The 11,249-nt window shown below is 45.3% G+C and overlaps 1 protein-coding gene across 1 annotated transcript in view; it reads left to right on the top strand.

Moving 5' to 3' along the window:
• The first annotated feature begins 215 nt into the window (after nucleotides 1-215).
• Nucleotides 216-11,249, top strand: part of prom1b (prominin 1 b) — a 41,184-nt gene continuing 30,150 nt past the window's right edge. The window contains exons 1-2 of the mRNA XM_062520557.1: nucleotides 216-729; nucleotides 10,259-10,320. Of these exons, the coding sequence (XP_062376541.1) occupies nucleotides 468-729; nucleotides 10,259-10,320 (324 nt within the window). The 5' untranslated portion in view covers nucleotides 216-467. The remainder of the gene's footprint in view (nucleotides 730-10,258; nucleotides 10,321-11,249) is intronic.

The raw sequence follows: 11,249 nt of genomic DNA, 5'->3' as shown, positions 1-11,249 counted from the left end.
ACCACGTTACTTAGGCGATCTTACAAGGAGCTTTGACCAGCGCTCGACATACGCGCGTTCACGTAAGAGGAAATTAACACACACACTGAGCAAGAGAGATGTCGCGCGCAGCCGCGGACGCACGAAATCTCGCTCCAACACTCTGGAACGACTGACGGAACGGAAACCTTCAGTGATACCTGATTGCTTGCGCGCGCCCAGAAGAAATGTTTACCATGAAACCGGCCCGGGATAATAGGATCTAAATGTATTGAGGTGTTTCGCACTAACCGTTTTTTATCTAATATTTACATTCGGTGAAGTTACATAGTTTTCTTTGGCACTGAACATCGATGCTGAGGATCACAGGAGCGGCTAAAGGCACTGGCTTTTTCTTCACGTAAACGACCCTTTTCCGTTTGATACCTGTGATTATTCCGTCCACTGCGCTTCCTCTACACCTTACTTTGAGAGACAGTTCACCTGCCATGGCTTGGAAAGTAGGACTCGTACTTCTTCTGTGCTGGGGTTTCAGCTCGTGCGAGCCCCACGAGGATGATACGCTGGAGCCTGAGGAGACAGCGCGCGCAGAAATGCAGAGGGACCCACCGCAGCAAAGTTTAGATTTCGGTTTCGTGCCCTCAGTGGTCTACGAGACACATGCCTATTACGAACCAGGAGCCATCGGGGCACTGTTCCACATGGTGCATGCATTCCTCTATGCGGTTCAGCCAAATCCTTTCCCTAAAGGTGAGGAAAATGTCACCTGATGGTCTCTACCTGTTCACATTCTCAGCAACAATAGCAGTGGTATAGACTTGTACTAACGTTGAGTAATGTGCTGCTGCTAGTCTATGGTTTATTAGGCTATGTAGGTGACTATAACCAGAATGCACAACATCTTTCCTCAGTTAATAGGCTATTGCTACAGACTTTGTGATCTGTTATCTGAAATGCCTTCCTATGCTAATTTCTGTGCCAATTTACTGCATAACATTTGTCTACGCTACTTTGGCTGGCAGTGGGCTGGGTCTGACTTGCTGATTTGTGTGAGCTCCATAGATGATTGAAGAAGACATGAGTTCTCAATCTCATTAGGACACATGATTAGGAGTTGGTGGGCAATTTACTGAAAGGAGCGAGTGTTATTACCACAAGATGAGAGGCTACCCTAGTGTACAGTAGGCTATAGTGTCAGCAGAAACATTCTCCTGTTGATTTGCAGCAACTCCAGTAAGGGAAACATGTCTTTGTAAGGGCTAGTGTGTATGTGTATGTGTGTGTGTGTGTGTGTGTGTGTGTGCAGGATGAGGTCACGTTGGTGGGAGGTAAAGTGCAATAGGATTGGGACTTTAAGTCAGCCACTGCCATTTCGGTATGCGTAATCAATTAGGAGATTCTGGCGATTAGGTGTGGCTTTCTGAGTCACCTGCCTGATCAGGTAAGCTCATAATCTCAACTGCCATATGCTACTCTACCTTGTCACACCAGTACCAGACAGGTTCACCAAATTCATAACCCGAACACAAAGGATTGTATACCTTCAGTGCCCTAGTTAAAATAATTTACAGTAAGGCAGTAGACATAGGTGCTGACCAGATGTCACTCAAATGCCAGAGTTTCCCTTCTGAGGTGTCTTATTGTCTTAGGATGCTGTTAAGCTTGACCAGTTAATACCCGTGTGTTTGGCATGACACCTGCTGTATGGTGTTATTTTATAGTCTGAGTCAGGTTGTGACATGTGGCCAGGTATTAGTGATGAGGAGCGCAGAGTCAAAATGTTAAGTCACGATGATCATGACACTGACTTGTTGTGTGGTGATGCTTGTTATGCCACTATGGACTTTGGAGAGGCACAACAACAGCTGTGCTTGTTCTGAGGATCCCAAGAAGAACCACCCAGCCACCCCAACCCACCTCCCTCACTCTCTCCCACCCAGCCTCTCCTCTTCACATCTCAATGGCTGCCTTCATCACACCGCACCAGCTGCTCCAGAGCTAGACAGAGAGGCAGGGACAGAGAAGCAGGGAGATAGAGGGAGAACAGAGGACACTTCTAGGGGGAGAGGTGGATGCTAGACATTCTAGCAGCCCTCTCCTCATGCAAGCCAAAACACAAACATGTAAAAAAAGGGCTTCCCTGATAATTGGCCATCTAGGTTTTTTTTCTCGCACAGTCCTAACTCGCCTGTCCCTCTTGAGCATCCAGTATGATACATCTGAGGCGGCCGGCTGTCTGAAACGCTGTTTAGCGAGCTTTTTCCCTGGGCATTACTGGAGCGGTAAACTCCTGATCTATGTAGAAAGTCCCCTGCTGGTGGCTGGGCTTATCCTCCCCTGATAAAGAGAGTGCGGCTTAGGTGGATTAGGCAGCCGAGCAGTAACTTAACGCCGGAGGCAGATGTCATTGTCTCTGGAGTGGGAGCCCCGGTAGTGCACACCCTCCCCAGCCAACCGCACGCCACCGCTCCTCTCCTCTCTCCTCTCTCCTCTCTCCTCTCTCCTCTCGCCGGCCCGCGCTCACGGGCCATCCGCTCCACCCGCCCCATCCGTCCTGCCAGGAACTGGGTCATCGCCTCCGCATTCACCCCACACTCATCAGAGCAGCGTCGCCCGTCCCGGATATCTATGCACTGATTTATCTGATTCACACATTTATCATGTTCACCCCCCCCACCCCCTCCCCCCCGCCCCCATTTAGTGCATATTCATTTCTGCATAGCCTACTATGTAGTAAAGTAACAGCAACACGTAATGTCTTTATTGGACTGTAGATTAAATACTGACCTTTAAATTATCCCCAAGCTATATTCCATGAGCATTTAAAATGATATGTGGAAATAGTCGGGACAGGCACACAAGGCTTTGGCATGTTTTCCTCAATCTGTTGGAATCCTTGCGGTTTGACTGTGGAGTGTAATCCGGACGGGCACTCAAAATACTACTAGATGCCATTAATACCTGCACTGTGTGCTATATAAAGAAAGCTCTACAAGCGACGGCCTAAAGGAAGGTGGACAGGACTCGGTGAAGGGTGGTGTGGTGGTCATGGGGTTGTGTGGGGACTGGCATGGTGGGGTTGTGTGGGGACTGACATGATGGGGGCATACTCCCATGTGTTAAGCTAATGAGCAAAGGGCACAGGGCCTGGGCTTAAGTCCATTTTTACCCCTGTATGTCAAAGCAATAAGCAAGCAAAGGCAGCTTTATGTGACAGGCTTTCACAAAGAAGGTCCCTGACATGGCAACAGTTTAACACCAAAGGTGTTTTTATCACCCTGAGTGTGTATGTTTGTGTTTGTGTGTGTGTGTGTGTGTGTGTGTGTGTGTATGTTGATGGTGTTGTCTGCGCATATTGAGGTAAAGAGAGTGGCCATCTTAAGCACTCACCTCTCACCTTCACCTTGCCTCATCTGATAATGTGGTTTAATGGCAGAATAAGATGCAGTATGAGGTCAGGAGTGAGATGAGACAAGACTGAATTACAGTAGTCTGGTGTGAATTCAGAGACAGAAGAGTGTGAACAAAATGAGAGTGACAGAGAATGGAAGAGATATGGCGGGGGTCAGAGTTACAGATATAAAGAGATAAGAGCATTAAAAAATATATGGAAATCGAATAGCTGAATTCTAAGACAGAAAGAGAGAGGGAGAGAGAGAGAGAGTCAGAGAGAGAGAGAGAGAGAGAGAGAGACTAGGGAAGAGAAGCCACTTTTCAGCCGAACACCAAGGGCTTGGTAAGAGGATTATCCATATGGCTCTCAAATCAGTGATACCCCTTTGGAAAAACAACACACTGACCCATTACAGTGTTCACTCTCTCCTTAGATTAACATTTCAAACTTCAGTAACATGTTCACCTCCAGCAAGGCTCATACTGTCATACCTGTTGGGACAGGTGACTTAATGTCACAATTGACACATTGTACCATAAGACACATTTGCTGTGATAACTGTTGCGATAACTGTAAAACCTTAGGCTGGTAATACCAGACTCGATACTTAATTTCACTTTGTGAAGAGAGCCTGGCCTCTCACGATTGGGACACGTTTCCCACTCTAGCATCATAACGGGCATGGATTTCGCATTAAATCTGAAATAATTTGATCCAGCCTAAACAATCGTATTGATCAGACATGCTTAACGTTGCTTCGTATTTCACCTCTCCTTTAGTCTGGTTTTCACCATACTAAGCTCAATCTCTTTTAAGATTGAACATTAGTCTGGGAAGGCTGCGCTTTGTTTCTACTGCACTTCGCGTCGCTTAAGTTTCGTTATCGTCACGTCACCGGCCAATAGCGTGCCAGGACTAGAGTATGGCCGTTTCTGATTGGAGCCAAATGTTCTGGCAGTGAACAGAGGAGATGGATCTGCTGGTTTCCAGCCTGAGCTGCTGGGGGGTGAAATTCAAATTCCCACGGAAGTTCAGGCAGGGTTCACCCAGCCTACCTCTCCTTGTCAAATTGATAATAAACCGCATCAGCATTGAGGAAATAATGTATGTAGGTCTACCTTTGCTGTACATACATTTGCGAATACCTTGGACTGGAATGCTTGTTTGAAGTTTACTGCCGTTTATCTCAACCACTTTCAATTTTTAAACTATAGCATCATCCCCAATCCTCGCTGATTGGCCCCTCGTCCTTCGTGTCCGAGGGAAACATGAGTGCATTGTCGTGGGCCAGACTAGTTTCTCACTGAATGGAGATTCTAGGTGGGTGTGGCCAGACTAGGACAACATGGCTGTAGATGGAGAAAGTAAACATTTGTGTGGATGGAGAGTTGTTCTAAGAGGAATAAGGGCGATTGGGAGGGATCAATGTCCTTTTTCCCAGAATCATTCTGAGCATGTCCTCACCTCAACTACTCCCCCATCTATTCCCTGGTGCCCCTCTTCATCACCATGTTCTACAGAAAACAGAACTGGAGCAATTTTAAGGATGACAAAAACAAGATATCTGTCTCAGGGGTAATCGGGCAGAAGTCTGGACATAAATGAAGATGTTCTACTGAAAACAAATGTGAAGGATGACAAAAGCAAGATATCTGTTTCGGGTGTAATTGGGCACAATGCTGGACATAAATGCCTCTTGGACTGTAGCAGTGGTTGACCTTTGGGGCCTGGTTTTGCTGTGGAGATGCTGGTCATGGTGAGGTCAGTTGTTTACAGTTGTTTAATCCACTATGGAATTCCTACAGTACATCATCATGTCACAATCCTCAGTGAACCTCCTGGGCAGGAATGTTGTGAACGGTGAAATCAGGTGAGACCTGATGCTGTGTGCCGTGTGTGTGTGTGTGTGTGTGTGTGTGTGTGTGTGTGTGTGTGTGTGTGTGTGTGTGTGTGTGTGTGTGTGTGTGTGTGTGTGTGTGTGTGTGTGTGTGTGTGTGTGTGTGTGTGTGTGTGTGTGTGTGTGTGTGTGTGTGTGTGTGTGTGTGTGTGTCGGCAGGGGCAGCCTCATGTGTGCGGTCACTGCCAACAGCTGCAGGCAGCCCAGCTGCAGACAGACAGACAGCACAGCAGGCTGTTTGCTACTATGCACTGCTGCCCTGTCCCGCATGTGCGCCACTGCATGGAGATAAACAGTCACCCATCTGGCCTCTGTCTTAGACAATGCAGATTGACTGGCAACTCCCCACCCCCTCCACACACACACACACACACACACACACACACCCAAACACACACACACACACACACACACACACACACACACACACACACACACACACCCAAACACACACACACACACACACACACACCCAAACACACACACACACACACACACACACACACACACACACACACACACACACACACACACACAAACACACAGACACACAGACACACACCACCCCCTTCACCACCAGTGCTGCCGTCACAAGTCCAGTCTCAGGGGTCCGCTGCTGACCTATTCTTTCTCATGCCTTCTCTGTCACTTTTTCTCTGGCGTTTTTCAGACATGTCTTTCCAAAAGTGCTCTCGAAATCTTGCTCGCTGAATCTGAAATTAGCTCTCATCCTGCTTTGTGATTCAAATAGGTTCAAATCCAGAGTGACTGACAGTGATCTTTTATAAACCAAAGACGTAACAAATCTCACTTTCAAAAAAAATATGCAGAAGAAAGGTGAAGCATTATGTTGTCTCCGTAGTTGCTTGCTGTTTAAATTAAATTCTGTTTAATTATCTATCAAATTGTACCACTCAGGATGTCATTAATGTAGTGCATAGTTAACTAAGAGTCTGCTTTAGTTAACCAAGAGTCTGCTTTTAGCCTACTTAATATAGCTACTGTAGCTCTAAATAACAGCTAGTAAGGATATAAACATGGAGACCAAGCCCTATTCATAGGTCCGTCCATGTTTATGCCAGGCTATGTTGAGCTTACTACTGTATTTTGCAAGCCTTTGTTAAGAACTTAAACACACAAGCTTAGAGACCCAAGCCCAATGCTGCAGTATTCTCAGCAGCAAGCAAACATAGAAGCGTAAGAGTTTTACACTTAGCCAACTAGGATCAGACGGGACACTGACCAAGACTAGTGGCTATCCTGTCCTGAGAGTACACTCCAGATCAAACATTACTATACTGTTACTTAATGTAAAGTACCTGAGAGCGATGGAGAGAGCCATTATAGATGAATTGCATGACTACCCATGCATGTAAAGGCTTAAGGTTATGTGCATTGTTTTATAGGTGCTTGGCAATTCTGGGCCTTTACTTCACTTTTGTTGTTAGTGATACCCTTTAGTAGCAGGGAAACAAAAATATTCATTTTGAAGTTGTTTTCATCTCTTAGTCCCTGCATAACACTTTTCACTTGTGCAGAATTGATTCAACTTTACAGATAAACATTACTGTAGCCACTGCCATCACTGAATGTTGTATTATCAGCTGATAGGCCAATACCAGTACACAAGGGAAATATCAACCAATACGGCTGGTAGGGCAGAGGCCATGCCAATGGATATATGCACATTACCAAATTTGAAAATGTTTTCATATTTTCAGGGATTAATTGTGTTGTCACAGCTCCTGTGAAACTGTGTGTGTGTGTGTGTGTGTGTGTGTGTGTGTGTGTGTGTGTGTGTGTGTGTGTACACGTTTTAACTTTCTGGGACTCTTCTTAGTTTTCCTTTATACATATTTCGAATAGAGGAAGAGGAAAGTACAGCAAGAGAAATAATCAAAAGATAAGAGACTGTGGTGTAAGTGAGTGAGTGTGTCTGTCTGTGTGTGTGTGTGTGTGTGTATGTGTGTGGTGTGTGTTTGCTCGATGACCTGATTTTCTCCAATCCTCCTACAGTATTCGTGCCATACTGTCCTGAGCCTTCCGTAAAAGCCTTAGACAGATACATGACAGCACTATATCATGCTGGCACTAGACACCGCTGTGTGTGTGTGTGTGTGTGCGTGTGTGCGTGTGTGTGCGCGTGTGTGTGCGCGCGTGTGTGTGTGTGTGTGTTTGTGTGTTTGCCTGTGCAGTATCTGTTGGAGAGCACTGCATCATTTTCACAGTGTCAGTATGTGTGTGTCAGAGTGACAGGGGGTGGGGGGTGGGATTATAAAACAGGCCGGTTTTACATACAACAGAAAGGCACTATTAATAGAATGTGAAACCACATTCAACCCTGTTTTTCATTCATGAATAAGCTGAGAGCGGCAAAGGAACACACATACACACACATGAATACAAAGACATAAAGAGAGAGAGGAAGAGGCACACTGTGTGTGTGTGTGTGTGTTTGTGTGTGTGTGTGTGTGTGTGAGAGAGAGAGAGAGAGAGGGAGAGAGAGATAACAGGCCTTCTTCAGCCTCTGGCTGCCCAAATGGAGGTAGAAGGACAACAAGTGCTCTTGAACTCTTGAACAGAATCAGTTTTGGCTAGAGGCTCAGGCGAGATGAAAGGACTGGAGAACATTAGGGAGCTTAATTTTACATGAGATGCCATTATTTGAAACTTTATTCACTTTATTCACTCTATTGTTGGTCATAAGGAGCGATTCATTCAGTTCACACACACACACACACACACACACACACACACACACACACAGAGACACTCAGGCTTTTTATTCAGGTGAAGGTGTATGGAAAAGTAGCAGCACAGAGCAGAGTCCACAGGGATAGTGTCTCATGTTGACGTCAGCGCCGGATGCCTATTGGGAGCCTAATTAACCTCTCTGCACAGCTGCCAGACTCAGCAACATTCACACACTCACTCTGCAATGTAGCCGATACTATACGTTTCCGAAACACAGACAGTCATGTCGAATATGAGATGAAAACCATTCACACACACACACACACACACACACACGCACACACCTGAATTTTGTTGCTGTAAATCTAGCCAGAGCAATCTGTCTGGTTGTGTTGTCTCAGGTGAGTGTAGCGGAGGCAGATGGCTGCCTGGGCGGTACCATGTGTGTGTGGCGTTAGCGCGGCGTTAGCGTGGATCGGGGCATTAGCGGGAGGTTAAACTGATCTGACCTCCCCCCTCATGTGAGCGCTGTCTCCGAGAGGAGAGGAGGGAGGCAGCGCCTCGGTTGGTGTTTACGGTGGCCACGGCCAAGTCAAAACACCTGCTGCACGACCTGCCATAGCCCAGCGCAGTCTGCCAGTGCAGCTGCACGACAAGCAGGCAGTTAGCAGCTCAAATCAGCCACTCACACATTCACACACACACACACACACACACACACACACACACACACACACACACACACACACACACACACACACACACACACACACACACACACACACACACACTCACTCACCTACAGTACACACTCACCCACTCACTCACTCACTCACTCACTCATACACTTCACTCACACACTTACTCCCTCTCCCATCTTATTCCCCACTCAATCAGCATCTATTCCTGCCGGTACTCCTGGCTGCGTTATTGTTATGAATTAGTTATGATTGTGAACAGATGGACTGTTCCAGTGTTGCTATTAAGACATCCATTTACTTCTCGTTTTCATGTCCAGATATTTTGATCAACAACCCACTTTGGTTTACTGTGAAATGATACAAACTTTTCATAGTTACAGTGACTTCAATTTATTTTTCCCTCTAAAGTAGACTTTATGAATGTGCACCTGTATGTGTGTATGGGTGGCTGTTTGTGAGACTTTAGAGAGTGGATGTGCTTATGCTGAATCGGTCATCGTGCCACATGTTAACTCATTGTCATTGTCACACTGGAACCTCTGGAATGGTTTGCCTTCAGTATTTTCCTTCAGGCCTTTTAATTTGCTCAAATGTCTTCAAATTGCTGCCTTTAATGCCCCCCTGGGTTTATTAGAGGGGGGTACAGGCAGTAAACAGGTGCATATATAGCAATGTCTCCACATTTGTATTGGTTTGTTTTTCTGTAGTATACAAGTCTTTGCTGAAAAAAGTTTTTAGCAAAAGTTTCAGTAAAAACTTTTTTTCAGCAAAGACTTTTGTCATAGCACAATTTTTTCAGAGTGCAAACTTTTCCTGCTTTTTCTGAGATATTTTTGTTTTTACGCACATGTTTAAAAAAGACCATCATCTAGAGCGCAATAGTGCATCCCTACCTTCAGTCTTCATCTGAAATGTCAATGTTTGTGGTCACTGACATTTCAGATAACTTCCTCTGTGTTGTCAAGCAAATCTGTTATATGGATATGAGAAATGAGCTCAAGTGGAAGGTGGAATATGTTGTGGAGCATTCTGGAATTTTAGCATTGTTCACTCATTTACTTGATTGATCTGCTAGCGGTTTGGATTGCGCCCTGCAGCTCAGGCTGGAAACCCACACTTCTCAGTATCCCTCCTGCTTCCTGTCCATCACGTCTGGGTCCAATCACAAACAGCCTTATCCAAAAGGCGCACACGGATCGTTGGTCTGATTGGTTGAAGGACTATTCAAACAAAGTCATACAAAGTATGCAAAGTCATTTGAGCTGTGCCCATTGATCACGCCTCTTGTGCCATAGAAATAAAGTGCAGACTCCCCAGACTAATGTTCAATCTTAAAAGACTGAGCTTAGTATGGTGATAGCCAGACTACTCATTTACAAGATATGGTTTCAAGTTATGATAATGTATAACAGCTTGATTGACAGGGTGTACAAATAAACAATAAAGGTCAAACTAATGTGAGTGTTGTGGAGTGACGTGTTTAGCTCATCACATGTGGGTTTACCTGATCACGTTGACAGTTCATTGGCTGATTCGTTGCTGTGCGTAACATTGGTGTAATCCAATTTGCATGTGATGTGTTTGTTTCTACAGATCTCATCATTAAAGTGATCCAGCAGAACATGGGTGGGATCAAGCTGGAGGAGTACCAGAGGGTAGGGCCCGGCTCTAGCCTCATTCATTCACACCTCCTGCCATATGAATGGACCAGCCGCAAAACACCTGACGCTCCACTAGATGTAGCCAAGATAATCAGCTGTCATTTCACACTCAGTGGTTTAGTCCGTCCCCCATCTTACTGTATGTCTAGGGGTCACTAACTGCTTATCATTGCCATTTGCAGTTTTTCTATATTGTTAAGATGCATGTTGAGGGCAGCCGTGGCCTACAGATTAGAGCTTCAAGCTTGTTAACGAAGGGTTGCTGGTTCGATCCCTGGCCAGTAGGAAATGTATTCCAACCATGGATTGGGATTATTGCAGAGACCGAGTTTTCCTCACAGGGTCAAAATAGTATATATACCTATACGTAATGAAACTGAAATAAACTAGATGATAGTTCAGTGTTCAAAACACTGCTCTGTTAAACATTAAACATCTATTTGCCGCTTACCAATATTGCTTATGCAATTATGGACTTCAATTGTCTTGAACTCCTTTGCGCAATTTTTCAATTAGTTATCGCTCCGTATCCATTAAGGATACCTCTTCAGTGTTGATATTTCCAAGCATGGACCAAAGAGGCCAAAGGCATATGGAGATGGGCTAACTGTAGGTCTGTGTCAAAGGAATTTGAAGTTGTGCTTGAATGTATGAATTTGCCTAATCTAGGTGCTTACTGTAGATCTTATATGCAGCTGCAGTTAGATCTTGAAAGGGGGACGATTCATGCTGTGATATGCTTCTTTGCCTTTTTACTCAAGGTTGAATCTGCTAATTTTGAAAACCATGTTTTCCATTTTGTTGACAATTTGAAATACTGAAACACAAGTAGTCAAGAAAAACTGTAAAATGCCTCTTGCTCAGGTGTCTGGAATTCCACAGTCACACACACACACACACACACACACACACGCACACACACG

Source organism: Sardina pilchardus, chromosome 2, assembly GCF_963854185.1.
Source record: "Sardina pilchardus chromosome 2, fSarPil1.1, whole genome shotgun sequence".
NCBI classification, from domain to species: domain Eukaryota; kingdom Metazoa; phylum Chordata; class Actinopteri; order Clupeiformes; family Clupeidae; genus Sardina; species Sardina pilchardus.
Note: the sequence above shows the minus strand (reverse complement) of the source record. Positions and strands in the feature narration are given on the sequence as shown.